At 42.5% G+C, this 27,824-nt stretch overlaps 1 protein-coding gene across 2 annotated transcripts in view; it reads right to left on the bottom strand.

The window, feature by feature from the left end:
- Positions 1-348: 348 nt before the first annotated feature.
- The window catches only part of SMIM3 (small integral membrane protein 3), a 39,605-nt gene continuing 12,129 nt past the window's right edge, over positions 349-27,824 (bottom strand). The window contains exons 1-2 of one of the 2 annotated variants that reach the window (XM_032250182.1): positions 19,722-19,882; positions 349-1,657 (exon numbers count right to left, since the gene is read on the bottom strand). In XM_032250182.1, the coding sequence (XP_032106073.1) occupies positions 1,464-1,646 (183 nt within the window). In that variant the 5' untranslated portion in view covers positions 1,647-1,657; positions 19,722-19,882 and the 3' untranslated portion in view covers positions 349-1,463. Of the gene's footprint in view, positions 1,658-19,721; positions 19,883-27,824 lie in introns of those variants that run through there. The other variant, XM_032250183.1, reaches the window with a different exon arrangement.

The raw sequence follows: 27,824 nt of genomic DNA on the forward strand, positions 1-27,824 counted from the left end.
CCTAAGGCCAAACATCACATCTTTTCCAAGAAAAAACTCAGATCTCCAACGGCATCCTGAGTGTGTCCACCTCAATATCACAAGCGCCTCAAATGCAACATGTCCAATACTAAATTCATTGTCTTGTCATTATTTGAATCTGATATTCAAAATCTGTTCTTCCCCTCTGTACTATCTGTGTGTAACCTGCACAACTTGACCCACACGCTGAAGCTAGAGCCCTGGAAGTAAATTTGATTCTTCTCCTGTTACTAAATGCAAACTGTCTCGAAGGACGATAAATTCAATGTAAGACTTTTACCTGAGTTCTGAGTTTAACAGTTGCTCTTTAAAGAAAGACCTCAGACATGCACATTCTAGCACTTTATTGGAAATTGATTGTGTACATCAATGAGATCCCATCGAAGTAAAAGCATCATTTTCACACAGTAATATCCTGATATCTGTGCTATCTTCTTACATAATTTACTAAATTGCAAGATGCTCCTAATATTGGTATTGAAGAGTTTGAATGGTCCAGAAATATCTCTACATAAATATAAATTATCACATCTAAAATAGCCATCATTGTTTTGGTAGGTCCCAAAAGTCCCGGGAACATCTCTTAAAATACAATTGCCTTAGGCTGGCTGCAGTGCTGGTGGGAGGGAGTGAAGGGGGTACACATGGAGCTAATTACAGCATTAGCTAGACAGAGGGACACACACAAGGAGTTGGGGGCCAGAGACCCCAAAAGCTGGGCAGGGAACTCCACCACCCTGCATATGCCAACATGGTTTGAGTGTCAAAGCTAACAGACGTGAGACTCCAGAGCAGAAAGAAGCCCATCACCCCAACTCCCTTGGCAGTGCCCAAAGATGGCACAGTCATCCTTCAGATTACACAAGGGCAGAGATTCTGGCATAGAGAAGGTTCTGGAAAGCTCTACCCATCTCCCTCCAAACTGAGAAAACATGAAGGAATGGCACCTTAAAGAAAATAACTTTGAGGCAAAGTCCTGCTGGCCCCTTGGGATGGGGACGGGGTGCTTGCTTGGTTTGGTTTGACCTGAGGGGCACTGGCAAAGTCTGCGCTGCCCCCAATATCTCCCTCACCACCTTTAAGGCCATCATAAAGAATCAGTTTCTCTGGTTCTTCAAAGCTTCTCAGCATTCAGCATAACACCTTTATATCTGTGGTAGTTTTACTGCTCACATAGCTTTCACTTCCACTAAGTCAGGTGGTTCCCACACCCCTGTGAGGTAGGAAGGGCAGGGATCACCATCCCCATTTGAAAGATAAGGAACCTGGAACTCAGAGAGTTAGGTCCCTTGACCAAATTCACACAGCTGGCTCATGGCAGAAATCAAAACCAGAACTCAGGTCCATGCCCCAAAGTCCCTCCTGCTGCTTTTCTGAAGACAGGAAGAGGCTGGGGACAGGATGCCTGTCCTCATCCATCACCTGGCCCTCTTGGGAGGCTCTCAAACAGCCCCACTGAGAATAGGATGAGTCCGCATGCGATAGATGATGACTGCAGTGGCTGGGCACAGCAACAAGGAGGTCATGATGACAATGGTGGCTAGGATGATGAGGACAATAACCCAGATATCCAGGATGTGCTTGGGAAGCACGACTTCCATGGGGACTTGGCTGACTGCGTCCATGTTGCTTCACTCTGCAACAGACAAGAAAGGAAGATCACTGTTGTGTACGCTCCCTGCCTCCCTGGTTAGAAGGAAACCCTCAGGAGTCAGAAGCCTGGGTCGCTTACCGGATATGCAAACTTTAAGGTTCCCTGATTAGTAATTATAATGGCTTCGTTTACTGAGGGCTTCCTATTGCCAGACCTATGCTGGACACTTGATGTTTATTAACTCATTCAGTCATTACTTGAACCATTAACCCTTTGAGGTAGGGACCATAATTACTGTTTTCTATTTCTTGGCTTTTACCTTCAGTTATACCCACTTTACAGATGAGGACTCTAAAGCCTTAAAAGACAAGAGGTCATTAATTTGACCAAGAAAGTGAACCCAGATGGGTGGGACGCCAGAGCCTTCCTGCTTAACTATTAAGCTACCACACTACCAGTCTGTTCTCTCATCTATAAAATGAGAAATGCATTGTTTTTGGTCCTATACCCCTTAACCCATTCTCCCCTTTCTGGGGAGAACCTACCTATTCTGTATGGTTTAGTTGGGACACTGACCTGAACACAGAGATGGATATGTGACCCAGAGTTGACCATTATAAATCTCCATAACCACAGTTCAGAGTTAGGAAAGTGACTCAGGCTAGGTCAACCAAAGTCTTCCCCCCAGAGCTTTTGTGCACAAGCTCTTAGGAAAGACGATCCTTTCTCCTTGGATTGCTAAACTGAAAGGATGTGAGTCTGGAGAGAATTGGCCTGAAGCTATCTCTCCCATAAGCGGCGAGCCCCTCCTAGAGCTGGAAAGATAGATGGAGCCTCAAGTGGCCTCATGTGAGCACCTGAATCCAGCCAAGATTGATGCCATCTGCAACTCTAGACATGCCAGATATATGAGCCAATAATTCCCTGTTTTTGCTTAAGCAGTGTCTATTTCGTGTCTTTCACTTGCAGTTAAAAGAGTTCGGATGGATAAGGATATAAACCAGCTGTTCCCAATCGTTTTCAATTCACAGTATCTTTAGTGTCTTAGTCATTTTTTAACAGCACCCCAGGTCAAAATAAATACCAAGAAGTTCCATTTATTAAGTAGTTAGTAGTAGTGTTAAGTAGTTTTATTTTTCCATAAGCTATTGGGGTACAGGTGGTATTTGGTTATATGAGTAAGTTCTTTAGTGGTGATTCGTGAGCTGTTGATGCACCCATCACCCATGTATACACTGCACCATATTCATAGTCTTTTATCCCTCACCACCCTCCTACTCTTCCAAGTCACCAGAGTCCATTGTTTCATTCTTACGCCTTTGCATCCTCCTAGCTTAGCTCACACATATCAGTGAGAACATACGACGTTTGATTTTCCACTCCTCAGTTACATCACTTAGAATAGTCTCCAATCTCATCCAGATCACTGCAAAGGCATTTAATTCATTCCTTTTTATGGCTGCATAGTATTCCATCATATATATATAACACAGTTTCTTTATCCGCTCGTTGATTGATGGGCATTTGGGTTGATTCCATGATTTTGCAATTGTGAATTGTGCTGCTGTCATCATGCATGTGCAAGTATATTTTTCAAATAATGACTTCTTTTCTTCTGGGTAGATACCCAGTAGTAGGATTGCTAGGTCAAATGGTAGTCTTACTTTTAGTTCTTTAAAAAATCTCTACACTGTTGAAAGAAATCATAGATGACAAAATCAACCAATTTAATACATATTTATGGCCTAACAACTTAGGAGCTGTTTGCAAAAAAAAAAAAAAATACACACAAAAAAGGTTTTATTTTCATTCATAACTAGTTACTAATGGAATATATGAACCTGCTGATCACTGTGTAACTTTTGAAACTTTGGAATAATATTGGACAATGCCATCCTCACTTATTATTTCACATTAATTTTTGCCCAGTACTTGCTATACCACACAACCACCAAAAAATCAACTTCGGGTTAGGTGCAGTGGATCACGCCTATAACCCCAACACTTTGGGAATCCGAGGTGGGAGAATTGCTTGAGCCTAGAAGTTCAAGACCAGCCTGAGCAACATAGTGAGATGTCGTCTCTACAACATTTTTTTTTTAATTAGCTTGGCATGGTGGCTTGCACCTGTAGTCCCAGCTACTTGGGAGGCTGAGGTGGAAGGATTGCTTCAGCCCAATAGCTCCAGGCTACAGTGAGCCATGATCACACCACTGCACTCCAGCCTGGGTGACCAAGCAAGACCCTATCTCAAAAAAAATTTATTTTCATCAACTTCATAAATTATAACATTAACAAAAGGAATGTAGTAAGATTAAACTGTGAACTATCTTAAGCTAGTCATTTGTAAAGTGTCTGAGAGATGTCACATACCACTATTTCTGTCAAAAATCTTAAAACTCCTGCAGCACTCCCCTCCTTCCAGTGAGTTCACTGGGGCTCCCAGGACACTTCAGTGCACAGCTTGGGAATCATTGATGTAATACATGCCCTGCCCAGAGGGTGCAAGGCTAGAACAATCTCCTGCAGTTTCTTTCAAAAGTAAGATTGATATTTCTGTGATTCATGTGTGGCTCCATGTCTGCTGTTGCCACCCTAAGTAAGATACTGATCAACCAAATTGAATACCCAAAGGAGAGTACCCAAGAAATACGTACAAAGATGTTACTTTCTGCGTCATTTGTTCAGGTAACACACACAGCAAGTGTCCACTAATAGTAAAATAAAGAAGGGTATATCTATATGATGGAATGCCATGCAGCAATTTTTGTGTATCCATTCACTCACCCATTCATTCATTCATTTAACAACCATGTAGTGCTTATTCCACATCAATCATTGTTCCAAGTGCACTACAAATATTAATTTACCTAACTAATACAGCTGCTCTGGAAAACACAATGGAGGTTCCTCAAATAACTGAAAATAGAGTTACTGTATGATCTCAGTAATCTCATTTCTAGGCATATAACCAAAGGATTTGAAATCAGGATGTCAAAGAGATTTCTGCACTCCCATATTTATTTCGGCATTATTCACAATAGCCAAGTTATGGAATGAACCTAAGTGTCTATCAACCATGAATGGATAGAGATAATGTGGCATATACTCAATGGAATACTATTCAGCCTTGGAAAAGAAGAAAATGAGTGCCATTTGCGACAACATAGATGAACATGAAGACATTATGCTAAAGGATATGAACCAGGGACAGAAAGACAAATACCTCAAGTTCTCATTTATTTATGGAAGCTAAAACTATCAGACACATAGAAACAGAAAGCAAAAGGGTGGTAATGGGAGGGTGGAGGGTGGGGGGGGGGTGGGGAGATGTTGGTCAAAGGCTATTACATTTCCGTTAGGCAGGAGGAATAAATGAAAAATATTTGAGATTTAAAAATTTAATTTATTTATTAGTCATTTAAGAGGAATCTAATCTGTAATGAGTGCCAAAAGATGTGGAAAAAATAAAAATGAAGTGGATTTCAAGTGGAAAAAATAAAAATAAAGTGCAACAGTGTGTGTAGGATGATTCCTTTGGTTCATATTTTATAGAATTAAGTAGGTAAATGGGTGAGGATATATACAGGAAAATTACTTTCTGAGTGTACTCTCAGGAAAATGTTAACAGTGGTTACCTTTTCAAGAGCTGGACTAGGAATGAGAGGTTTTGCTTTTCATTCTTCGTTCATAAAACATGATTTTATGACATTTGAATTTTCGCAACATGAGCATTTATTACTTCTGATTTTTTTATGCCAACTGGGTTAAGGAAACAGAGGCTTTTTTGAGGTTTTATCTTCATAATTCTTTGTCTTAAAGAGTAAAAATATACATATACAATTTTAAAATCAAATAAAATTAAGAGATGAGACTAGAGCAGTAGTCACCAAATGCCATATGCCCTAGTAAGTGACCTCAAGGCAGTATAAAGGAACACTGACTTCACTGACCGGGCATGGTGGCTCACGCCTGTAATCCCAGCACTTTGGGAGGCCGAGATGGGTGGATCACCTGAGGTCAGGAGTTCGAGACCATCTCTACTAAAAATACAAAATGGTGTATTGGTGGTGGCAGGCACCTGTAATCCTAACTACTCGGGAGGCTGAGGCAGGAGAATCTCTTGAACTCGGGAGGTGGAGGTTGCAGTGAGCTGAGATGGCACCACTGTACTCCAGCCTGGGTAACAAAGTGAGACTCCATCTCAAAAAAAAAAAAAAAACACTGATTTCTGGGTCTCATTCTATGCATATTGAATTAGGCTCAAAAGCGGATGAGGAAGAGCCTTTTTCCCACTGCCAGGTGATTGCAGCGTGCAGTCAGATTTGCAAACCTCTGGACTCAACACCTTTAAGACCTCTAGGACCCTCTCTGGCATTAAGATTTGGAAATTGATTCCCAGGTGCTCTGTAGCCAGGCTGGGCAGATCTGGGCAAGTTCCCAGATGAAGGAGAAGCCTCTGACAAAGTTCTCCAGGGCCGTAGGATGATCTGCTGAGGCTTGCCGAGGAGACAGAAGCACAGGCTGGCCCTGTCTCAGCCTAGGAAATGGAGTAACTTTCTCCAAGGTCTAAGACACAGAAGCATGAGTCACAGGAGCCTGAAACGGTAAGCTGACCGGGGGCGGGATAAATCATTCTTTGTGGTCTCCTAACTACATCATCAGCTAGCTGCCTTAGACTAAAGGAACCCCATGAGAGCCCTTTCCTGTAAACCCATTCACATGAAACAGTCTTCATGACTTCAAATGCCAGGAATACAAATGCCTGGCTGATTTTCACGAGTAAAACCTGTCATATACAGGAACTCAGGCTTCAGGGCTCATCCACAATCAAGAATCCTAGAACATTAAAGCTAGAACCAGTCCCATTTCACAGATGGGGAAACTGAAGTCCAGGGGTCTTCTCCCTCCTGTATTCTTACTTCTTAATGGAATAATCATTAAAATACATAAATCTGATTATCTCACTGCCTCTAACTAAAACAAAACAGAACAACAACAACAAAAAAAAACCAGAGCAAGTAGATGAATAAATGAAATTCTTCTGTAAACTGTATCCTAAACTGTACCAATGTAATTCTTTTGCAAATGAAATTGTACTTCTAACCCCAATACACAAACAGTTAAAGTAAAGGTGCTCTAGGCCGGGCGCGGTGGCTCACGCCTGTAATCCCAGCACTTTGGGAGGCCGAGGCGGGTGGATCACGAGGTCAAGAGATCGAGACCATCCTGGTCAACATGGTGGAACCCCGTCTCTACTAAAAATACAAAAAATTAGCTGGGCATGGTGGTGCGTGCCTGTAATCCCAGCTACTCAGGAGGCTGAGGCAGGAGAATTGCCTGAACCCAGGAGGCGGAGGTTGTGCCATTGCACTCCAGCCTGGGTAACAAGAGCGAAACTCCGTCTCAAAAAAAAAAAAAAAAAAAAGTAAAGCTGCTCTAGTAGAGCCTGTAAAGTGGGGGTCTGGCAGGAGAAGCTTGCAGTGCTGCCTACCCAGCAGGGCTGAATACATACCTCAGACACCCTAAGCACTAGAGATTAGGGTGCCCACCTCCTTCACATATGTAATTCAAACTAAAAACAATACTAAATCGTAACACACAAAATTTACATGCTATGAAATCAAAATTGTTTTTTTTCTTTTTTTTGCTTTCGAAATGGAGTTTTGCTCTTGTTGCCCAGGCTGGAGTTCCACCGCATGATCTCTGCTCATTGCAACCTCCGACTCCCAGGTTCAAGCGATTCTCCTGCCTCAGCCTCCCGAGTAGCTGGGATTACAGGCATGCACCACCACACCCGGCTAATTTTGTATTTTTAGTAGAGACGGGGTTTCTCCATGTTGGTTAGGCTGTGTCTCGAGCTCCCAATCTCAGGTAATTCGCCTGCCTCAGTCTCCCAAAAGTGCTGGGATTGCAGGCGTGAGCCACGGTGCCCAGCCCATTTTTTTCTTAATTGAAACAAATCGGAAAAAAACATTTTACCCAGCTGTCTTTTGGCATCCCTGCTCAGTGCAGTGGGCTTACTTGGCAGTGCAGCTCCGCTGTTCAGATTCCCCTCGACTCCCCAGGCTCCTCAAAATACAGTTTGCAAGTCACAAGTTGCAGTGTTCTCCAAAAGCCCTTCTAGAGCTACTGTTCCAGGTTTCTAAGGCTGGCCATAGATGGAGTCGGGTGTCATAGGACACAGGGAGCTCTTTCTCCCTGTTTTACACTTCTCAATACTCAAACGTGTCCTTCGCTGGGCTGTTCTTCCCCATGTAACACGGCTTCCAATCACTTCCGCCTCTCCCTACTATGAAAGAAAAATTTTGTCTCCCAAATAAGAGGTAAGCAAACCATACGCTCAGCATCTTTAATTGCACACTAGAAATATTTGCTTGAGAAAAAGCAGGACTCGAAGCTTCTCCTATCTGCCTTCTATTTGACCTCTCTGGCATGAGTGCGTAAAACCTTGTTTCTTGGTACATTAACTAATAGTCATACATTAATTTATCATTTGCCTCACAGATCTATTGCTGGTTATTTCTAATTAATGGTTCATGTTGGATATGGCCCAAACCATTTATGTCACAAATTTATGACTATCACTGATAAGAATATGATGTTTTTATGACTGTAGGAAGTAAAACATCAGTCAGGCCTACTCTCATCATTTTGAACTAGCATACTTTATCTATTTGCCTCCTTAGCAAATAATAAGCTTTGACATATGTTCAATATAAGTTTGTCTAAGAAATTGCGCTAAAACCACCTGAGCTCACCAGCAGAAAAGCCACTAGTACCAAACATGCCATCCCACCAGATGACAGGTCCTATGCCACCAGCCCTGTGAACTGGATGTGAATTACTCCTCCTCAGTAATTTAACGGAGGAGGAGTAATTTACATTAGTAAGTAATTTAAATTACATAAGTAATTTAAATTAATTAATTTAAATTAATTAATTTACATAAGTAATTAATTAAGTAATATTTATTTTTAATATATAATTAAAATTATATATTTTTAATAATATATAAAATTATATAATTTAATAAAATTATATAATTTTTAATATATAATTAAATAAGTAATTTACGTAAGTAATTTAAATTACATAAGTAATTTAAATTACTTAGCCAATTTAACGGAGAAGTCAATAATCCCAAAATGACTATTTTGTATCTACTAACAAGACCAAATGTAAGGAGGAGAAAAAACAATGTAGTTTCTACAAAAGAGGAAAAAAAGTTTATTTATTTATTTAGAGATGGAGTCTCGCTCAGTTGCCTAGGCTGCAGTAAAGTAGTGTGATCTCAGCTCACTGCAACCTTCACCTCCCAGGTTCAAGCAAACCGGTGCCTCAGCCTCTTGAGTAGCTGGGATTACAGGCGTGCACCACCACACCTGGCTAATTTTTGTATTTTTTGTAGAGACAGGGTTTTACCATGTCGGCCAGGCTGGTATTGAACTCCCAGCCTCAAGTGATCCTCCCACCTCAGTCTCCCAAAGTGCTGGGATTGCAGGCATGAGCCACCACACCTCGCCAAATTTTATTTTTTCCAAAGGTAGAAAATTCATTGTCTCTATCAAGTATTCCACTTGATCCAATCCAGGAAAGGGGAAGCCCTACTGCCTGATTAGGAAACACCAAGTTTTACTTCTAGGACCATTTTTCTTAAGCAACTAAAAGTACTTTTGTAAAAGAAAGAATCATTGTTACAGCCAATCCCACCACTTGGCAAGTTTTCTAGTTATATGAAAAATTATATAAACTTCAGAAATTCAAATTTCCCACAAGTTGATAGTTTTAGCGTAATTGGATTCAAGGCAACAAGCCTGTGTTATCTACTCACCAGACCCACTAGAAAGCAGCTTTTTCCTCTCTGACAAGACAATATTGTTTCTCTTTTTGGTTGAGTACTATTATGACAGTAACTCTGTCCAGGATATTCATTCATTTATTCATATATCAAATACTTGGTATTTGCAAGATACTCTCTCAGGAGTTACTATTACTTACTCCTTATTACTCTATGCTTCAAGAAGCACAGAAAACTGAAGTACCACTCCTCTTATTTCCTCAAACACAGGGTCATACGAGCCAGCATTTGCTTAACAAATTGTATTTGTTTGAATTTGTAAAAACAGAAATTTGTTTCATTTCACAAATTTGTATTATTTGTATCTGCTTAACAAATCCCATTCATTAACTTATTAAAACTTCACAAAATTCCTATGTGGGGATTTTACAGCTATGAAAACTAAAGCTGGCCGGGCGCAGTGGCTCACACCTGTAATCCCAGCACTCTGGGAGGCCAGGGAGGGTGGATCACGAGGTCAGGAGTTTGAGATCAGCCTGGCCAATATGGTAAAACCCCATCTCTTCTAAAAATACAAAAAATTGGCTGAGTGTGGTGGCAGGTGCCTGTAGTCTCAGCTGCCCGGGAGGTTGAGGCAGGAGAATTGCTTGAACCTGGGAGGTGGAGGTTGTAGAGAGCCGAGATGGCGCCACTGCACTCCAGCCTGGGGGACAGAGCAAGACTCTGTCTCAAAACAAAAAAACAAAACAAAAAAAAACCTAAAGCTAAGAGAGGTTAGCCAGCTATTGATCATAAAGCTAAGTGAACAGGATTCAAACTCAGGAATCTTGATCCTGAACTTACTGCTACACTACAGCTACCTCCAAAGAGGACACACAGACCCAGTGTGTAAGCATGGAGTATAACAGATCCACAGCTTGATTCTAAGTCCAGGTCAAACACTGTTTTTAGCTGAAAGCCATTCCATACTTAGGGAATTAATGAAGATCAGTACTTCCAATTCTTGTAATGGGGGACTCGACAATTTGGACCAGGCCTTCTACTGAAGACAGCTAGAAAAGTGGGACCAAAACACCTGCTTGAAGGCGCTAAGAGCTAACAAAATAATGAAGAATCACCAGTCTAAGATTTGGGAGGAGGCCAAAATCCAGGGAGGGGAGCCTGCCATTTGGGGTAGCTTTTCCCTTCATGGAGAATGGAGACTAAGCAGTTGTGACAGGCTCAGGGGGCTAAGGGGACAAAAGCTGGAGCTGTCAAGATAGGGAGTAAAACTGCACTTTGAGCTTGGACCTTAGAAAAGCACCCTTAGTGCTAAGGATGGACTGGAAGTATACCAGTCTTCCCAGAGACTACAACTCAGCTTTGTATTATCATAGCTCCTGAAATTAAATTAAGGAATCTCCAGGTGCTTGGCAGAAGCAAATATACATCCTCTCTGGAGGTAATAACATCACAATAGGCCTCAAATTATGATTTTTTTTACAAATATAATGTCCAATACATAACCAAAATTAATCAAGAATGCAAAAAGGATGATAAAAACAAAATAATCAGAAACAACAGACAATAGGAAAAAAGTCTACAGGGGCTACATATATTGGAGTCATCAGACAGACACAGTTTTAATAACCTTGCTTACTATGTTCAAACAGGAAAAAACTGCAAGTGTGAGAATGTTGACAGAGAATTGGAAATTATAAGAAAGAACACACAGATATTTTTAAAGAACCAAAGAGAGGTTACAAGTGGTGGCTCACACCTGTGATCCCAGCACTTTGGGAGGGAAAGGCAGGTGGATCACTTGAGCTCAGGAATTCAAGATCAGCCTAAGCAACATGGCAAAATCCCATCTCCACATACAAAAAATTTAAAAATTAGCCAGGCATGGTGTGCACCTGTAGTCTCAGCTGCTCAGGAGGCTGAGGTGGGAGGATCACCTGAGCCCAGGAGGCTAAGGCTGCAGAGAGCCATGATTGGGCCACTGCACTCCAGTCTGGGCAACAGAGTGAGACCCTGTCTCAAAAAACAACAGCAACAAAGAGAACCAAACAGAAATTCTAGAACAGAAAAATATAATAGAAATTTAAAATTCAGTAGACGGGCTTAAAAATTCAGTAGGTTAACCATAGTTAAAGAGAGAATTAGTAAACTGGAAGAAAGGCCAGGGGAAAGTATTTAGCATGAAGTAGGGAGAAATAAAAGGATGGAAAATACAGGAAAAAAAAACAGATAAGAGAGATAGAGGATATAGTGACAAGGTACAACATAAATATATTGGAGTAACAGAAGGAAAAAAGAGAGAATGAGGCAGAAACAATATTGAAATAAATAATAACAATTTTCCAAAACTGATGAAAGACATCAATTTGCATACTAAAGTCCCATGAACTCCTAGCAGAATATATAAACTGAAATCCATAATTAGAAATATAGTAAATCTAGCTGGGTGCAGTGGCTCACGCTTGTTAATCCCAGCACTTTGGGAGGCCAAGGTGGGTAGGTCAGGAGTTTGAGACCAGTCTGGCCAATATGATGAAACGCTGTCTCTACTAAAAATTCAAAAATTAGCCAGGCATGGTGGCACATGCCTGTAGTCCCAGCTACTCAGAAGGCTGAGGCAGGAGAATCATTTGGACCCAGGAGGCAGGATTGCAGTGTGCCAAGACTGCACCACTGTACTCCAGCCTGGGCAACAGGGTGAGACTCCATTTGAAAAAAGAAATACAGTAAATATGCTGAGACCCAAAGATAAAGAGAAATAAGACAGAATATCTTCAAATGAGAAACAATTAGATTGACAACTAACTTCGCAACAGAAACAATGGAATTAAAAAACAGCAGAATGATCTCCTCAAAGAGGTGAAAAGAAACAGCTGCTAAGGATAATGGTGCAATAAGACATTTTCAGACTGGGCACAGTGGCTCATACCTGTAATTCCAGCACTTTGGGAGGCAAAGGTGGGTGGATCATTTGAGGTCAGGAGTTCAAGAACATCTGGCCAACGTGATGAAACCGTGTCTCTACTAAAAATACAAAAATTAGCCAGATGTGGTGGCACACACTTGTAATCCCAGCTACTTGGGAGACTGAGGCAGGAGAATCACTTGAACCCAGGAGGTGGTGGTTGCAGTGAACCAAGAATACACACGGCACTCCAGCCTGGGTGACAGAGTGAGACTCTGTGTCAAAAAAAAAAAAAAAGAGATTTCCAGAAAAAAAAAAATACAGAATAACAGTGTTCAAGAGCAATAACCAACAAATAGCGGAAGAAATAGAATTAAGGTGTTTTGATTTTCTTGTATTGCCTAAGAAAGGGCAGAAGAATCAAACCACATTAGACTTTGTTAAATCCAGGATGCGTATAATAATCTCTATGGTAGCCACTAAAATTATAAGAGTGCACAATTTCCAGGGGAAAACAGGAGAGGAGAAAAACAACAACAAAGACTTAGAATAGAGGGGACAAATAGCAAGCACAGAGAAAGACGGTAGATCTAAACTAACAAGGACTGTTAGGGTATATACAAATAAACATGAAACAGACACATACATATATATTTTTTATAAGAGACACCTGGGGATTAGAAAGGTTAAAAGTCAAAGGATACAAGTAAAACACTGTGTAACCATGACTCACCTAGGCTGGTAGCACCATCCTAGCATAAGGCCAAGTAGACTTTTCAGCAAAAAGTATTGCTAGAGACACCAGAAAGGTAAAGTGAGTTTCTATTTTTATGTACCTAATCTCAGAATTATAAGGAGAAATAGACAAATCCACAATTATAGTCAGAGATTTCAAGACATCCCTCTCAGATACTGATAAGACAAAAAGCTTGTGGGGAAAGGCAGGAGGAATAGAACAGCTGCTATCAACAAAGCCCAGAGAGGATGAGATACATGATGTGTTGGAGCCGCACGTAGTCCTGGTGGCTTTGGCAAGAGGCTTAACCTCTTTGAGCTTTAGTTTCCTCATTTGTGAAATGGAAATAATAACGAATAATTGCAACCACTTAATTGGGATGTGCTGGAGGTTAAATGAGCTAATGCACATAAAGCACTTAGGACAACGCCTCGGACACAGTGAGGGCTTCCCAAAGTTAAACTGAGCTGGTGAACTCAGCATCATTCCTGAATTAAAAAGGAGTTCAGAGGCCCTGCCATTAGTTAGGGTGCCGTGACTGCTTCGTGACTGATCTGGGCCCAATGTAGAAAACCACAGTGAAAAATTTTTTTAAGTAAAAAACTTTTAAGCTGTCCCCAGTTTGAACCTCCCACCGGAAACCTACAGCCTCCACATCTGAGCTGCAGCTAACAGTCGGCTTTTGACAGCTTGCCAATGGTTATCCAAGTGGTTTTACTGCCAGAGAGTTCACTGAGGAAGAAGGCAATAAAAGAAGTGACTTCCTGCTGGCAGGCAAGCTTAATTATCCCAAAGTGGGAGAAGAGGCAGATAAAGGCAGGTGGCTTCTTATGGGTATGGCCTTAGCCTAGCACTCCCAGAGCTCTGGGCAGACCGTGCTCCGGCTGTTTTGTTTCCACCAGCCACGGTGGCCAGAGAGGAGACAGCTAGAACTAGCTCCGAGTCACTGATGCTGGGGTGTCCAAAGATGCATGACTCTTCAAGTATTTTGCAGAATGTGAGCAAGGCTGATGGTTCCCAAGGCACAGGACTAGAGGGTTTACCAGCGTTGTCTACCTTATTGGACCGCTTCCAAAGGCTCCACCTTCCAAAGATGCTGCTCAGGTTGCCAGGCAAGAATGGAACATGTAAGCCAGACAAAGAGGGCAATTCAAGCTCCTGGATGGGGGCCTGCACTGGCCGCTTTGTAGCCTGGGGCACCTCACATCTGTGTCCCAGGAGCTGATCCCACTTGAAGAACTTTGCGCTTACTGCTCCTTCTCAGAATGCTCTTTCCCTCCCCGTCCTTTGTCTCAATGTCCATGACCTCAGCCTAAATGTTATGTTTTAGTAAAGTTTCTCTGGACCCACTCTGTTAAACTACCACTCTTATCTTGTTTTATTTTCTGCATACACTTTTCACAATCTAAAATTAGCTTGTTTGTTGCTTGTTTGTTTTTATTGGCTTTTTTCCTACCAGGCTAAAGACTTGTTCCTTTGCTGCCTCAAATGCAAGCACAAGGAGAGCAGAAGCCTCATCTCTCGTGTATTGCTGTGTCCTCAGCACCTATCACAGGGCTTGTCAATTATAAGTGCCAACAAATATAAAATCAATGAAGAAATGAATACAGGAAGACTACTTCAGATGTGAGCTTACTCATGGAGCCTAATTGACTGAAGAGGTCCAGAAAGAATCCTCATCCCTGCAAAAGTTCCAATGATCCTAAACGTCAGAACCTTGTCTCCAAAATAACATGGCATCCTCTGATTTTATCATTTTCTAGGCTCTTTGTACATTCAGAAAGGATTATGGGGACTTCTTTCTTCCCAAGCCCACCCTGTACATGCCAGGCAGAGGGGAACTGGCCTTTCAGAATGAAGTCCTCCAGGATTCCCACTTGTTGATTTGCTTGGGCTGGTAAGCTCAAATTTGAGTTCTGACTCCATGTGCTCAGGAGCTGGGCACTGAGGTGGGGAGGGAGGAGCAAGGGTTGGGGAGCAGAATTGTTGCCCAAGATGTGAATCTTTCTGTTCTCAGAAGAGGACAGGGAGGCTGATGAAAGGGGGAGCAGGTTTTCCATGCCAAGTACAATATGAGAAGGACAAACCAGCTTCACATTCACTCTTGGAAGTATTTCTCCTCCCATTGTGTAATGGTTAGCCTCAAACATTTACCAACCCAGCACAGTCATTTCATCAGGGACCTTTGGTCCAAATAAAGGCGCCAGAGGAAGGAATGGACAGGACATACAACTACCAAAAATGTGAAATGAATCAAATCACAGGCTTTTCTCCAATGACCCAAGGTCCCTAAGGAGTACTCTGGTCTCATTTCACCCCAACTGGCCCCTGTCTCTCCAAACTTCCTAACAAGCTACAGAGTTGTTCCCTGCCTGAGTTTCCATCTGCTTCTCTGTGGCTGGAAAAATGGAAAAACACCAGGATATTTCAAAGAGATCAGAACACAGCCAGAGCTGTGTAAGGCAGCACGTACCATCTGAACCAACCAATCAGAGTCTTAAAAACCAACAGAGAGCTAGCAGAGGAGAAAGCCCAGGCCAAATCCCTGGCATCCTGTTTAAGCCACTACCATCCATCATTGCCATTTGCCAGTGATTAAGTGTCTGCTGTGTGGCGGGCTGACAAAGGAGACTGTCCATGAGAGGGGCTGGCAGGAGGCTCCGTGACAGAGCTGCGGGAGCACTGGTCGGAGGTAATGCGTTGCCTCAATGTGTGAGCCTGAACAGGTGGCTCTCCCAAAGTGGGCCTCGTGTGTGTGAAAGGCAGAATAATGCCCACCGCCACCACCAAAGACATCTATGTCCTGGTCTCCAGAATCTTGAATATGAAAAAGGAAGCATGACTCAGAGGGCACAGCCAAAAGAAGAGAAGGAAAAGGAACTTTGCAGATGTGACTAAAGTCAAGGACTTTGAGATGAGATTATCTCGATAGGCAGGTGGGTGTAACCTAATCACATGGCTGTAACCTGATCATGTGGCCCTTAAAAGTGAAGAAGGCTGCTCGAGGCCCCGGGTTTAAAAAAAAAAAAAAAGTGAAGAAGGTAAGAGAGTGGGTCAGAGAGATGTGACATGAGAAGGACTTGATTTACTGTCACTAGCTTTGAAGATGGAGGAAAGGAGCTATGAGCCAAGGAAGGCAGTGGCCTCTAGAAGCAGGGAATGGCCCTCAGCTCACAGCCAGCAACAAAACAGTGACCTTGGCCCTATAACCACAGGAACTGAATTCTGCCAACAACTCAAATAAGCAGGAAACTGATTCTCCCCTAGAGCCTCCAGAAAGAAATACAGCCCGATGACACCTTGATTTTATTTTCACAGACCCATATGGAATCTCTGATGTGCAGAACTATAATAAATTTGCAGGCATCTTTTTAAGCCCCTAAATTTGTGGTGACTTGTTATAGCAGCACTAGAAAACAAATACATACGGTATGATCCTGAGTAAGTCACTCTTCCCAGCTGGACCTGGATTTTACTGTCCATCAGTTGGAACGGATGGACAAGGTGATCTCGAAAGGTCTGGCCAGCTCTAGAAGACTGACTGCCCTCCTGACATCCAACCTCCCCCACAGCCATGTCCTCAGTTCCAGGATGGTCTTGGGTTGAAAGTTGTTAGAGAAAAAACAGAAAAGAGTAAAAGGAAGAGAAAACTCATCTTTAAAAAGCCCAAAGGTATTTCCTAAGGCATCTACTACCTTAGGAAACAAACAGAAAGATTTCCTGTTTTGCCGCTTGCTAATTCCTTGATCATACCCAGAAGAACGAAGTGGGAAGTCTGGGAGAACCAAACGAAAGCTCCAGCATCACCTGGTAGGGGTGTCCAGAGCACTGAGTTAAGAAGGAGTCCAGGGCCTGGTGGTGGGTAAGGAGCAAGGTACTAATTACGAATGTCTGCCTGGGGCAGGGGATTAGCAGTAGAGACTTTTATGCCAGGTTTGCGTCATCATTAATTGAAACTAATTTGAGGAATCCATTTCATTTTCTCTGTCTCTTCTTCTCCCGCCTCTGTTTCATTTTTCCGGAATGAATATAGCAAGAAACATATCCAATCAGCCAATCAGAGTGCAAATCAATAAAATAAGGAAGCTTTAGCTCTATACAACTAAGCAATTTAAAGTATACGGTTTAGACGTTGAATCTGGCTTGCTGTTGTTTCATGGGCCAGGCAATTGTACTTCTGACCAACTCCCCTTCCTAACTACCTACATCTTAGCCTTTACTGCTAGATGTCTCCATTCTCTCTTGAGGTTCACCTTCTGTTTCTCTAGTGAGTTGGAAGGGTACTAGGTCTCTAGAGTTCCACTAGAACAGTGTCTCCCAAATTCTCATTTAACTTCCCCCAGGTCACCCTGAAAGTAAGTGACAGAGGCAAGATCTGAACCTGATACCCACAATTCCAATGAAGTTCAGAGGACAGGCCCTGGAGCCAGGCTGCCTTCGTTCAAATTACAGCTCTGCCACTTACTTTCTGTGTGATCACGGGCGAGTTACTCTCTTTGGACCTGTTTGCTCATCTGTAAAATGGAGGTGATGACAGTCCCTCCCTAACAGGATTGTAGTAAAGCCTAAATGAATTAATACAAGTAAAATACTTAGAGTTACGCCTAACTTATAGTAAGCACTCAGTAAATGACAAGTATGATCATTATAACATCATTCAGCTTACTGGGCCAGTCAGAGTTTGGGAGGACAATATAGGGTGTGGCAATGCTAACATTTACTCCTATACTCCAATAAACTGTGTTTGTGAGTACACATGCCTATTTTTTATGCCCTATCAGATGACATGTGTGGTAGTGTAAGCCCAACCAAGATATCCTCTTTCCTTGGAAGTATTTCCTCTGTTTGCATGTTTCAATCCATAGAGGAGAAGCAGAGGCAGTGTTTAAAGAAAGATTGGAATATGGCTGGGAAAACATCTGAGGCTGTGACTGGCCCTTATCCCCTTGGTCTGTCACCCCCAAGGGCCCAGGATCTGACCCAACCGCAGGCCCCCAGAGTCTCTCATTTGTTTTGTGTCTCTAACACCCCACCACAGCTCAGTGGTTTTCTGGCTGTTCTCTGGGATTCCCCAGACCTTTTGAGGCAGGGAGCATCAGTTCTGAGGTCGGGAGAGGTCAATGTGTGGAAGACTTCATGAAGCACGACTTGTAACCCCCACAGCATGATTCACAAACCCAGGACAGCTGGGAACAGGAGGTCCCAGTTGGGGCAGGAAAACACTTTTTGGTTTTTTCAGTTGTTACTGCAGAAGCACATGATGTCCTGCCTTGCGTGTGTCTAGAGGGCTGTGCTGTCTTGCGTGTGTCTAAAGGACTGATGTGCCGCCCACATAACCAAAGAGCATGCCATGCTTAACCATAGACAAACAAACATCTGTTCCACACCCGCATCTTCATTTTACAGATGTGTGAGGGCATGGTCCAGAGAGGGGAAATGCCTCCATCAAGGTAACTCAGAGGGTTTCCTGACCCCCAGAGAACAGTTCCTCCCCCTCCCACCTCCACCCCATTCAGGCATCCCCAATCCTTCCAAACCAGGTGCCCACTGCAGTGGCACCAGGCATCACGGCAGATGTTCAAGGAATCTCTGATACTTGTACGACTGCGCAGCCTTCACCACCACACCCTGGAGCTTTCAGGACCTTAGTATTCACTACAGACACACGGGAGACGACTCAGCCCTCAGGGGCAGCAGGATTCCAGCTGGTCCAGAAGAAACAAGTGCAGCTGCATGAGTAAGAGCGCAGCCTGGCGCTCAATCAAAATAACAGTCCCTGAGATTTGAATGGATTTGGGGGGTTTACACCTTTCATCCTTTCACTCAGTAGGTATGTATGAAGCACCTACTGTTAGCCAGGCCCTGTGCCAAGAGCTGAGGATGCCTCAGAGATGAGGATACACAGGCAGTCCCTACCCTCAAGAAACTGGCATAGGGGAGCGCAGGGAGCAAAAGAACCGGCAACTGGAACAACTACCTCCTCAGGAAAGGGGCAGATAACCAGCAGGAGGGAAAGTGAAGAAAGGCTTCTCTCCAAGATACTTTTCTCACTTTCTTTCTCATTTGCTTTCTGCACACAAAACAAACACAAAAACAAAAATGTTTTCCCCATTTCACTGATGGAAAAACAAGGATGGTAAAGCAGCTAGTGACAACCAAGGCTGGAACCCGCCACTACGGACTCCAAACTCCTGGCGCCTTCTACGCGGGACAGAGAAGCAGCTGTCTTGAGTCGTGCAAAGACCCAAATCCAGCGCAGCGCCCAAGCAGGTGCTCAGGCCCGGGCGCTGAACCCCGACGCTGGGCCAGGAGGTGGCAGTGCGCCGGAGGAGGCTTCCTGAGAAGGCAAAGGCAGGGGACCCGGAGAGAAGCCTGTCTCCGAGTGGGGCTGGGGCTCGCCCACCCAAGCTCTGCCTCCCCCAGGCCCAAAATTCTGTGCACGAGGTGGCTCGAACTTAAGGGTTGACAGCGGGAGAAAAGGGAGGAGGGGGTGAGGGGAAGAAATGCAAAAGTGATGAAGAGGGAGACATGGGAGAGGAGAGAGAGGACATAAAGAAGAGAGCTGGGAGCCCTGGGGAAGGGGCCGCACGAGAGCGAGGTCGCGAGTCCGAAAGGTTCGGCTCTGCCAGAGTCCCACAAACAACCCGCCAGTGGCCCCACTCACCCCAGATCCCGGCGAGTCTGCGGAAAGTTCCCAGGGTAGGGATGGCTCGGTGCTTCTGAGGGTCCCCAGAACCGCACGGGATCTGGAGGCTGGAAGCGACCCCCAGGCCTGGAACCTCGGCTCCAGGCAGCGCCCGGAACTTGCCCCGGCTCCTCCGAGCCCCAAGACGCGCGGCTGGCTCTGGAATGCGCGGCCGCTGGGGACCGCCCCCGGAACGCCCCGGCCCGGGGCCCCGGCACACCCGGCTCAGCTCCTCCTCCAGCGTCCCCTGCGGGCTGCGGGGAGGAAGGAACCTGCGAGGACAGGAGACACAGGGCGTCTCGGGCTCCCCTCCCACCTTGCACACACTCGCTGCGTGGCCTTGGACAAGTCACTCGGCTTCTCGGGGGTCTCCGCTCTCTGGATTGTAAACCGAGAGGGTTGGCCTAAAATGTGTCCTCCAAGACCCTTCCAGCTGTAGTCTACACGTGGGAAAGAAAGTCTAGCAAGTGGATTTGGACGGAGGAGCCCGGACTCAGATCCTGCTTTGCAATGTCGGAAGTGTGGTGTCCTTCGGAGGCTTTGCCTCTCTGTTTCATTCTCTGTAAGGTGGGAAAGGTAACACCTGTCTCCCAGCCCTGCTATGAGGATTGGTTTAGAGGACCAGTGTGAAGTTGCTTGATTCTCTGCCAGAACATGACTTTGAGCATCCTATTTATTTTGTGATAACAATGAAATAGCCCAACCCAAGGTGATCAACAGCCCAGTAGAATCCAGCATCTGAGAGGCTTCCCAGGCCACTCTGGGTGGCCCAGCTTCCACGCAGGACATTGCCAATTCTGCAATCTTCTGTCCCCTCCATGTGATCCATGGAGCGCCATCTCGGCACCAACACTTTTTAATTTACAGAAGTTTTCTTTAATCTTACTCTTCTGAATAAAGGAGCCCAAGCCTTGACTATCAGTGAGACCCTGGGCAGTCTTGGAGCCCAGTTGTGTTTTGGAGAGTTTGGAAAGAGTCATACTGTCTTCCCCAGGCCTAAACTTGATACGGTGTGGGCCCTGAACTTAGAACTTACTCCCTGCTGTTTCCTCTGATTCAGGGATGAGGTCAGCAGAAATTACCTCTAAATCATCATTATCAGATACCATCTTCTTAAGCCAAGGACAATGAGGATAAAGGGGATTCACACGGGAAATGATTTGACAAAAACCCTAAGGGCTGTCACCCAACAACATGTTTTATTCAAAAGAGATAATGTGGGATCCTAAAAACAAGGACAACCCAATTCTGAACAGTTTAATACAAAACTCTTATTTAATAGCAAAAAAAAAAAAAAGAGTTGAAGGAGGACAGTCTTTTTTTAATTTTTTATTTTTGAGATGGAGTCTCACTGTGTCATGAGGCTACAATGCAGTGGTGTGATCTTGGCTTACTACAACAGGAGGACAATCTTAGTACAACGTTTTCCCTGGTTAGAAAAGTTCCTTTGGGTGGACAACTCGTAACTCCATGTGCCCTGCCGTGAACATTGATTTCCCTCTGAGACGAGGGGAAGCTTAGGACTGGAGCCAGCCAAGGCCTAGTCTCCCTTTCCATTTAGCAGTTTATTAGTATCTCTTTAACATTGACTTGCCCTGGGACCCTAAAAGAATCCAGAAATAAAGTTTGAATCCCCATGGGATCAGACCATGTTAAGTCAGCTGCCTTGGCTGGACTGATTTTGCTAAGAGAGCACTGAAGGGAAGAATAACAGATGCTGTGTTGGGATGCAGGAGAAGGGAAAATAGCCAATTTCGGCAATCAAGCTTTTGTTACAGCAAAAGCCAGGGAAGACTCACAACTTCCTTGGTCCTCTATGACAACTATTCCAAAGAGAAAACCATCAGGATCTCAAAGAAATAATACTCTCTCAGAGAGCCCCTGAGAGTGGGGGAAACTCGTACAGAAGAAGTTGTAGTCTAATGACATTGGCTTCCATCAAAACACGGCCTTGACCGGGCGCGGTGGCTCATGCCTATAATCCCAGCATTTTGGGAGGCCGAAGCAGGCGGATAACCTGAGGTCAGGAGTTCCAGACCATGCTGGCCAACATGGTAAAACCCCATATCTACTAAAAATACAAAAACTAGCCAGGCATGGTGGCAGGCACCTGTAATCCCAGCTACTGGAGAGGCTGAGGCAGGAGAATCGCTTGAACCCTGGAGGCAGAGGCTGCAGTGAGCCAAATTGCCCCACAGCACTCCAGCCTAGGTAAGAGAGACTCCGTATCCAAAAAACAAACAAACAAGTCACTGCCTAAAGGGGCAGCCATTAGGATGCAATGCATAGCAAATACCCTCTCTAGGAATCATATCTACACAAGACTTGTTATTTTCATTTTTTACTTGTACAAATATATTTATTTAGTTGTGGGGAATAATATATTGTATTAGACACCAGAAAACCAGAATTTTGAGTCTGTCATCCAGTAGCTAAAGGCTGATTAACGTCTCAGTTTCCTTACTTTTAAAAACAGTAAAATGGGACCTATTCCTCACATCTGGTACAATTATGATGAGTAAAGATTTTATTCATGTACAGCAGATCCCTGAATCATATCCTTCTGTTATAACGTTGATGAGGAAAAACAATTGGTTCCCTGCTGGGACCACTGTCTGTGTGGAGTTTATATATTCTCCCCATGTCTTCGTGAGTTTTCTTCAGGTACCCGGGTCAGTTTCCTCCCACGTCCCAAAGATGTGCATGTTAGGCAGACTGGCGTGTCTATGTAGTCCCAGTGTGAATGACTGTGGGTGTGTGTGAGTGTGCTCTGTAATGGGATGGCGTTCTGTCCAGGGCTGGTTACTGCCTTGAGCCCTGAGCTGCCAGGACAGGCTCTGGCCACCCGAACTCTAAACTAAAATAAGCAGATAAATAATTTTCTTCCTTATTTTTACTAATCTTTCTTAAATGTATGTATGGCTCACAATTATTTCAATGTTCAATAGTAGAAGTGTTTTAGTCTTTATTTAGAAGTTTGGTGGTTTTTGTTAGTAGAAATATGCTGTAGGAACTTAACTCTTCTTTATGTCCATTTGTCTATGGTAAAATTGGTTTCCTCATATATAGCTTCACTTAAAATCAAAGTTTCCAAGAACCTACCGAGGAGGCTGAGTGAGGAATTACTGTATTCCTTTATTTGAAGCTATTTATTCAATATCTCCTACACATTCTAGGCACTAAGGAAGACAAATTATCTTTATTTATTGTGCTTACATCTAGTGGGAAAATATTCACAAAAAATAAGTAAGCAAATAAATAAGCAAAATGATATGAGTTTGTGAAACCATGAAGAACATAAAGCAAGATGATGTGAGAGTGATGAAGAGTGTTTTATCGTGGAGATTGTAGTTAATCTGAATTTCCTAAATAGTTCATGTCATCAGTCATCAGTGATTATGTTACTCTGTAATATATCAGCTTAAACATAATTTCCAAGGTCTCTAATTAACTGAGAATTTAGATTGATACTAGATCAAGGAAACTGATGAATAATCTTAGCTGCTCAGATAATTTCTAAGAAAGATAGAATGCAAAAACATTGGTCACCAAGCATGGTATTATACACCATTTGCATACCTTTGCCTCTTATTTTTATATGTTTGAGAGTTGATACACCTTTGGATTATATTGATGTATATGCTTTATTTTACCACTTAAAGAAATGTAAAAAGGGCTGGCACAGTGGCTCACACCTGTAATCCCAGCACTTTGGGAGGCTGAGGTGGGTGGATCACTTGAGGCCAGGAGTTTGAGACCAGCCTCACCAACATGGCAAAAGCCTGTCTGTACTAAACATACAAAAATTAGTCGGGGATGGTGGTGTATGCCTGTAATCCTAGCTACTCAGGAGGCCGAGGCACAAGAATCGCTTGAACCTGGGAGGTGGAGGTTGCAGTGAGCTGAGATTGCACCACTCCACTTCAGCCTGGGTGAGAGAACAAGACTCTGTATCAAGAAAAAAAAAAAAGAAAGAAATGCAAAAGGGATGTGTGACCACAGGAGACATTATAATGATTGCTTTTGACCTATACTGGCCTGCTAAATGTTTGTATATTTCAAGTCATACTCAGTTACTTGCCTGCCATTATCTCTGTGAGAAATAAAAGAGGAAACAGAAATTGGTTAAAAGTTGTAATTTATATGGGTTATTGAGACTATACTAAGAATTGAAATAGCAAAGAAATAGGAAGGTGCATATACAATTATGAGTGCAGCTTGGCTTATTAAGGGAAAAGTGAGTAAATTTTGTCTGGAAGCAAAATGAATGTACCAGACTGTGAAAGATTAGTGAATATATATGTTTGTTTGTTTGGTTGGTTTTGTTTTGTTTTTCGAGACAGAGTCTTGCTGTGTCGCCCAGGCTGGAGTGCCCACTGCAGCCTCTGCCTCTCAGGTTCAAGCAATTATCCTGCCTCAGCCTCCCGAGTAGTTGGGATTACAGGTGTGCACCACCATGCCCGGCTAATTTTTTGTATTTTTTAATAGAGACAGGGTTTCCACTATGTTGGTGAGGCTGGTCCTGACATCAGGTGATCTGCCCACGTCGGCCTCCCAAAGTGCTAGGATCCCAGGCATGAGCCACCATGCCCACCCCCTCAATATAGACATATATTTGAATGGGCAAATTGAAGTTTGAGGAAAATAACACTTTGTTTACCTTGACTTATAGTACCTGCAAATAATGAGTGTGGAAAGAGACAATGAAATATGTTAAAGTTGTGACTAAACTAGCTCTGCTTTAATGGGCTTACCCATAAAACTTTTAAAAAGGATTGTGAATCCTTTACTGGCAATTGTTATATTAATGCAATAGCAGAATTTAGTTTTCTTTTTCTTTATGTTAAAATGACAAACTAGTTTTAGAATATTCACTTTGTTCTTAACAAGGGATAGTAACAGTTATTTCTAATTTCTATGTTATCTGCCCGAATAGGAGACGTATATCTAATCAGAATAAATTTCTCCACTTTATGTTGACTTTGTCATGCCCTTGACAACTCAAAAATAAACAAAACAACAACAGTTCATCATTTCTGAAATAGCTGAAGTTCCTTATAATTATACCTTTAGTTGTGTTTACTGAGTGTATTGTCACTTTGGTTAATAGAGAGCCAAACTACAATCTTTCGTTGTTCCTAGGCATCTATGCTTCTGTCTTATGCTAGCGATAATTCTTCTTTGAAAACTCTTTTTAATGCTGCATTCCCATGATCAGTTCCAGAATTTAGAAAAAATGTAATTTTTACATGTGATTTTACATGTCAAACCATAGCTGGTGCTTCTTAGATGGCTAAAATACTAAGGATTTAGCATTTTAATCTCTCATATTATAACACATGATGTGTTGTTCATAAGAAGGATGCAAGAATTAATTAGGTATTTATATGCTCCATATTTCTTTCTTTCTTTTTTTCTTTCTTTCTTTTTTTTTTTTTTTTGAGACAGTCTTACTCTGTTGCCCAGGCTGGAGTGCAGTGGTGCAATCTTGGCTCACTGCAACCTCTGCCTCTCAGGTTCAAATGATTCTCCTGCTTCAGTCTCCCAAGTAGCTGGGATTACAATGGCACCATCACACCTAGTTAATTTTTATATTTGTAGTAGAGACAGGGTTTCACCATGTTGGCCAGACTGGTCTCAAACTCCTGACCTCAGGTGACTGGCTGCCTCAGCCTCCCAAAATACTGGGATTGCAGGTGTGTGCCACTGTGCCTGGCCTGCTCCATATTTCCTAATTGGCTCAATAATGTTGTCAGAATTTCATCATATATTAAGCCCACAAGATGTCTAATAAAAAAACTTAAGGCGTATCTTCTTTATGTTACTTTTTAAAGTAGTTTTGTCCTTGTCCCCATGTCCATAGTATATTCTTACCCTGAGGAAACACTGACAAAATCCACAACACAATAGAAGATTTTATTTTTCCCTATTTTGATTAAACTGAAGGCTCAATTAATTTATTACAGTAAACAACTTGTTGTTTACTGTAATAAATTAATAGAGCCTTCAGTTTAATCAACAAAAGATGGTTTTTATTTTTCTTCCATGCTTGCCTAAAGAGTCTATAAGCTAAAGAGTCATCAACACAGGACAACCCCAGAGCCTTGGTAAAGAAGATTGTACCAGATGCTCTTAGCTGAAATAGACTTATAAGGGCAGCCTTCTCAGTATTCACTGACTTCTGACCACAAGTAGACATCTATAGACTGAACCACAACATTGAATCAATCAGGATTGCTAGGACTCTTTAGTCCTGAAGCAAAAAGCCATGGAAGTATACTGCTGATCCAAGACTTGTGAGTCAAGAATGAATCACATGAGCCTAATAAGCCAACAAGGGAAATGTAATCATGATTATTTGCTTTGGAATATGGTTAGATTGTTTTTAATGTCCCATTTTCTGATGAGTACAAAAGAAAGTCCTTTCTTCTTGATCTACTGCTAACCCTCAATTTAGCAAACAATGCTTATTGCAAACTGAAATAAAATATTTTTAATGATACCTTGTTTTCACTGGCCTGTCAGAATTCAAGAGTAAATATTTTTAGTGAATCTTTGGCTATGTAATTATTTGAACAGATTCAATGAATCTGCCATCCTTTTTACCAGACTGTATTGAAAAAATCAATCATATGATCAAAGCCATCCAAAGAGTTATATTTGAGAATAAATTCATTTAATCAGCTATAATCATATAACCATTAAAGAAGAAGTGCTGTATTTCCTGTGTGGAAGTGAGGCTACAAAGCCTTCCCAGGAAACTGGTCTGATACCTATTATTTGGCTTACAGGGTTTCAGCATTGGGCTAGTAATGTGTATTAAGCTTCTCTTGCATTGTTTTAAAGAAATATCTGAGACTGGGTAATTTATAAAAGAGACTTAACTGGCTCATGGTTCTGTAGGCTGTTCAGGAAGCATCACCTACAATCATGGCAGAAGTGAAGCAGAAGCAGGCACATCACATGGCGAAACCAAGAGCAAGAAAGAGAGTGGGGAGGTGTCACGCACTTTTAAATGACCAGATCTCAAGAGAACTCACTATCATGAGCACAGTACCAAGGGGATAGTACTAAACCATTCATGAGAAATCTGCCACTATGATCCAGCTACCTCCTACTAGGTCCCATCTCCAACAGTGGAATTACATTTCAGCATGAAATTTGGGCAGGGACAATATCCAAACTATATCATAATCCTTACTTACCATCATGCCAGCAAATTTAGCAAACACTAAGGACCCTGAGAAAAGAGAAAGTCACTCACTTCTAAAGACTGTATATAAAGTCAGATGGAAATTAATGTCTTGGCTTGGTTTTCTGATATTGGAATAAACAAGCAAAGAAAATAAATTTTAAAATATAAATTATTACTTTAGAAAAATATTCATTCGATGCAAAAGAAAGCAGTCAAGGAAGAATAAGAATGAACATACTTGAAAGATATAAAAACAAAAAGTGAAGTAGCAAATGTAAATCCAACTTTATCAATAATAACATTAAATGCAAATGGATTAAATAGTCCAATCAAAAGGCAGCGATTGCCAGACTGGATTTTAAAAATGCAAAGATCTAACCGATATTCTGTCTTCAGGATCTAACCTACATTCTGTCTTCAGGAGGCACACTTTAGATTCAAAACTATACATAGATTGAAAGCAAAAGAAACGAAATACATGTATATAAACATATATATAAGGCAAACAGCAACCATGGGAAAGCTGAAGTAAAAATAAAAAAGATTATAATGGAGCTGAAAAATTTCTTTCACTTAGTGACATCGTAGCCATTGTAACATGATAGCACAACACATTACTTATGTGTTTGCAGTGATGCTGGTTTAAACAAACCTACTATATTGCCAGACATATAAAAGAACGGCAAATACAATAATGTATAGTACATAATACTTGATAATCCCAGCACTTTGGAAGGCCAAGGCAGGTGGATCATAAGATCAAGAGTTCAAGACCAGCATGGCCAACATAATGAAACCCAGTCTCTACTGAAAATACAAAAAATTGGCCAGGCATGGTGGCAGACTCCTGTAATCCCAGCTACTCAGAAGGCTGAGGCAGGAGAATT

The sequence above is a fragment of the Sapajus apella genome, unplaced genomic scaffold (genome assembly GCF_009761245.1).
Source record: "Sapajus apella isolate SASKATOON/1434 unplaced genomic scaffold, GSC_monkey_1.0 scaffold71, whole genome shotgun sequence".
NCBI lineage: Eukaryota > Metazoa > Chordata > Mammalia > Primates > Cebidae > Sapajus > Sapajus apella.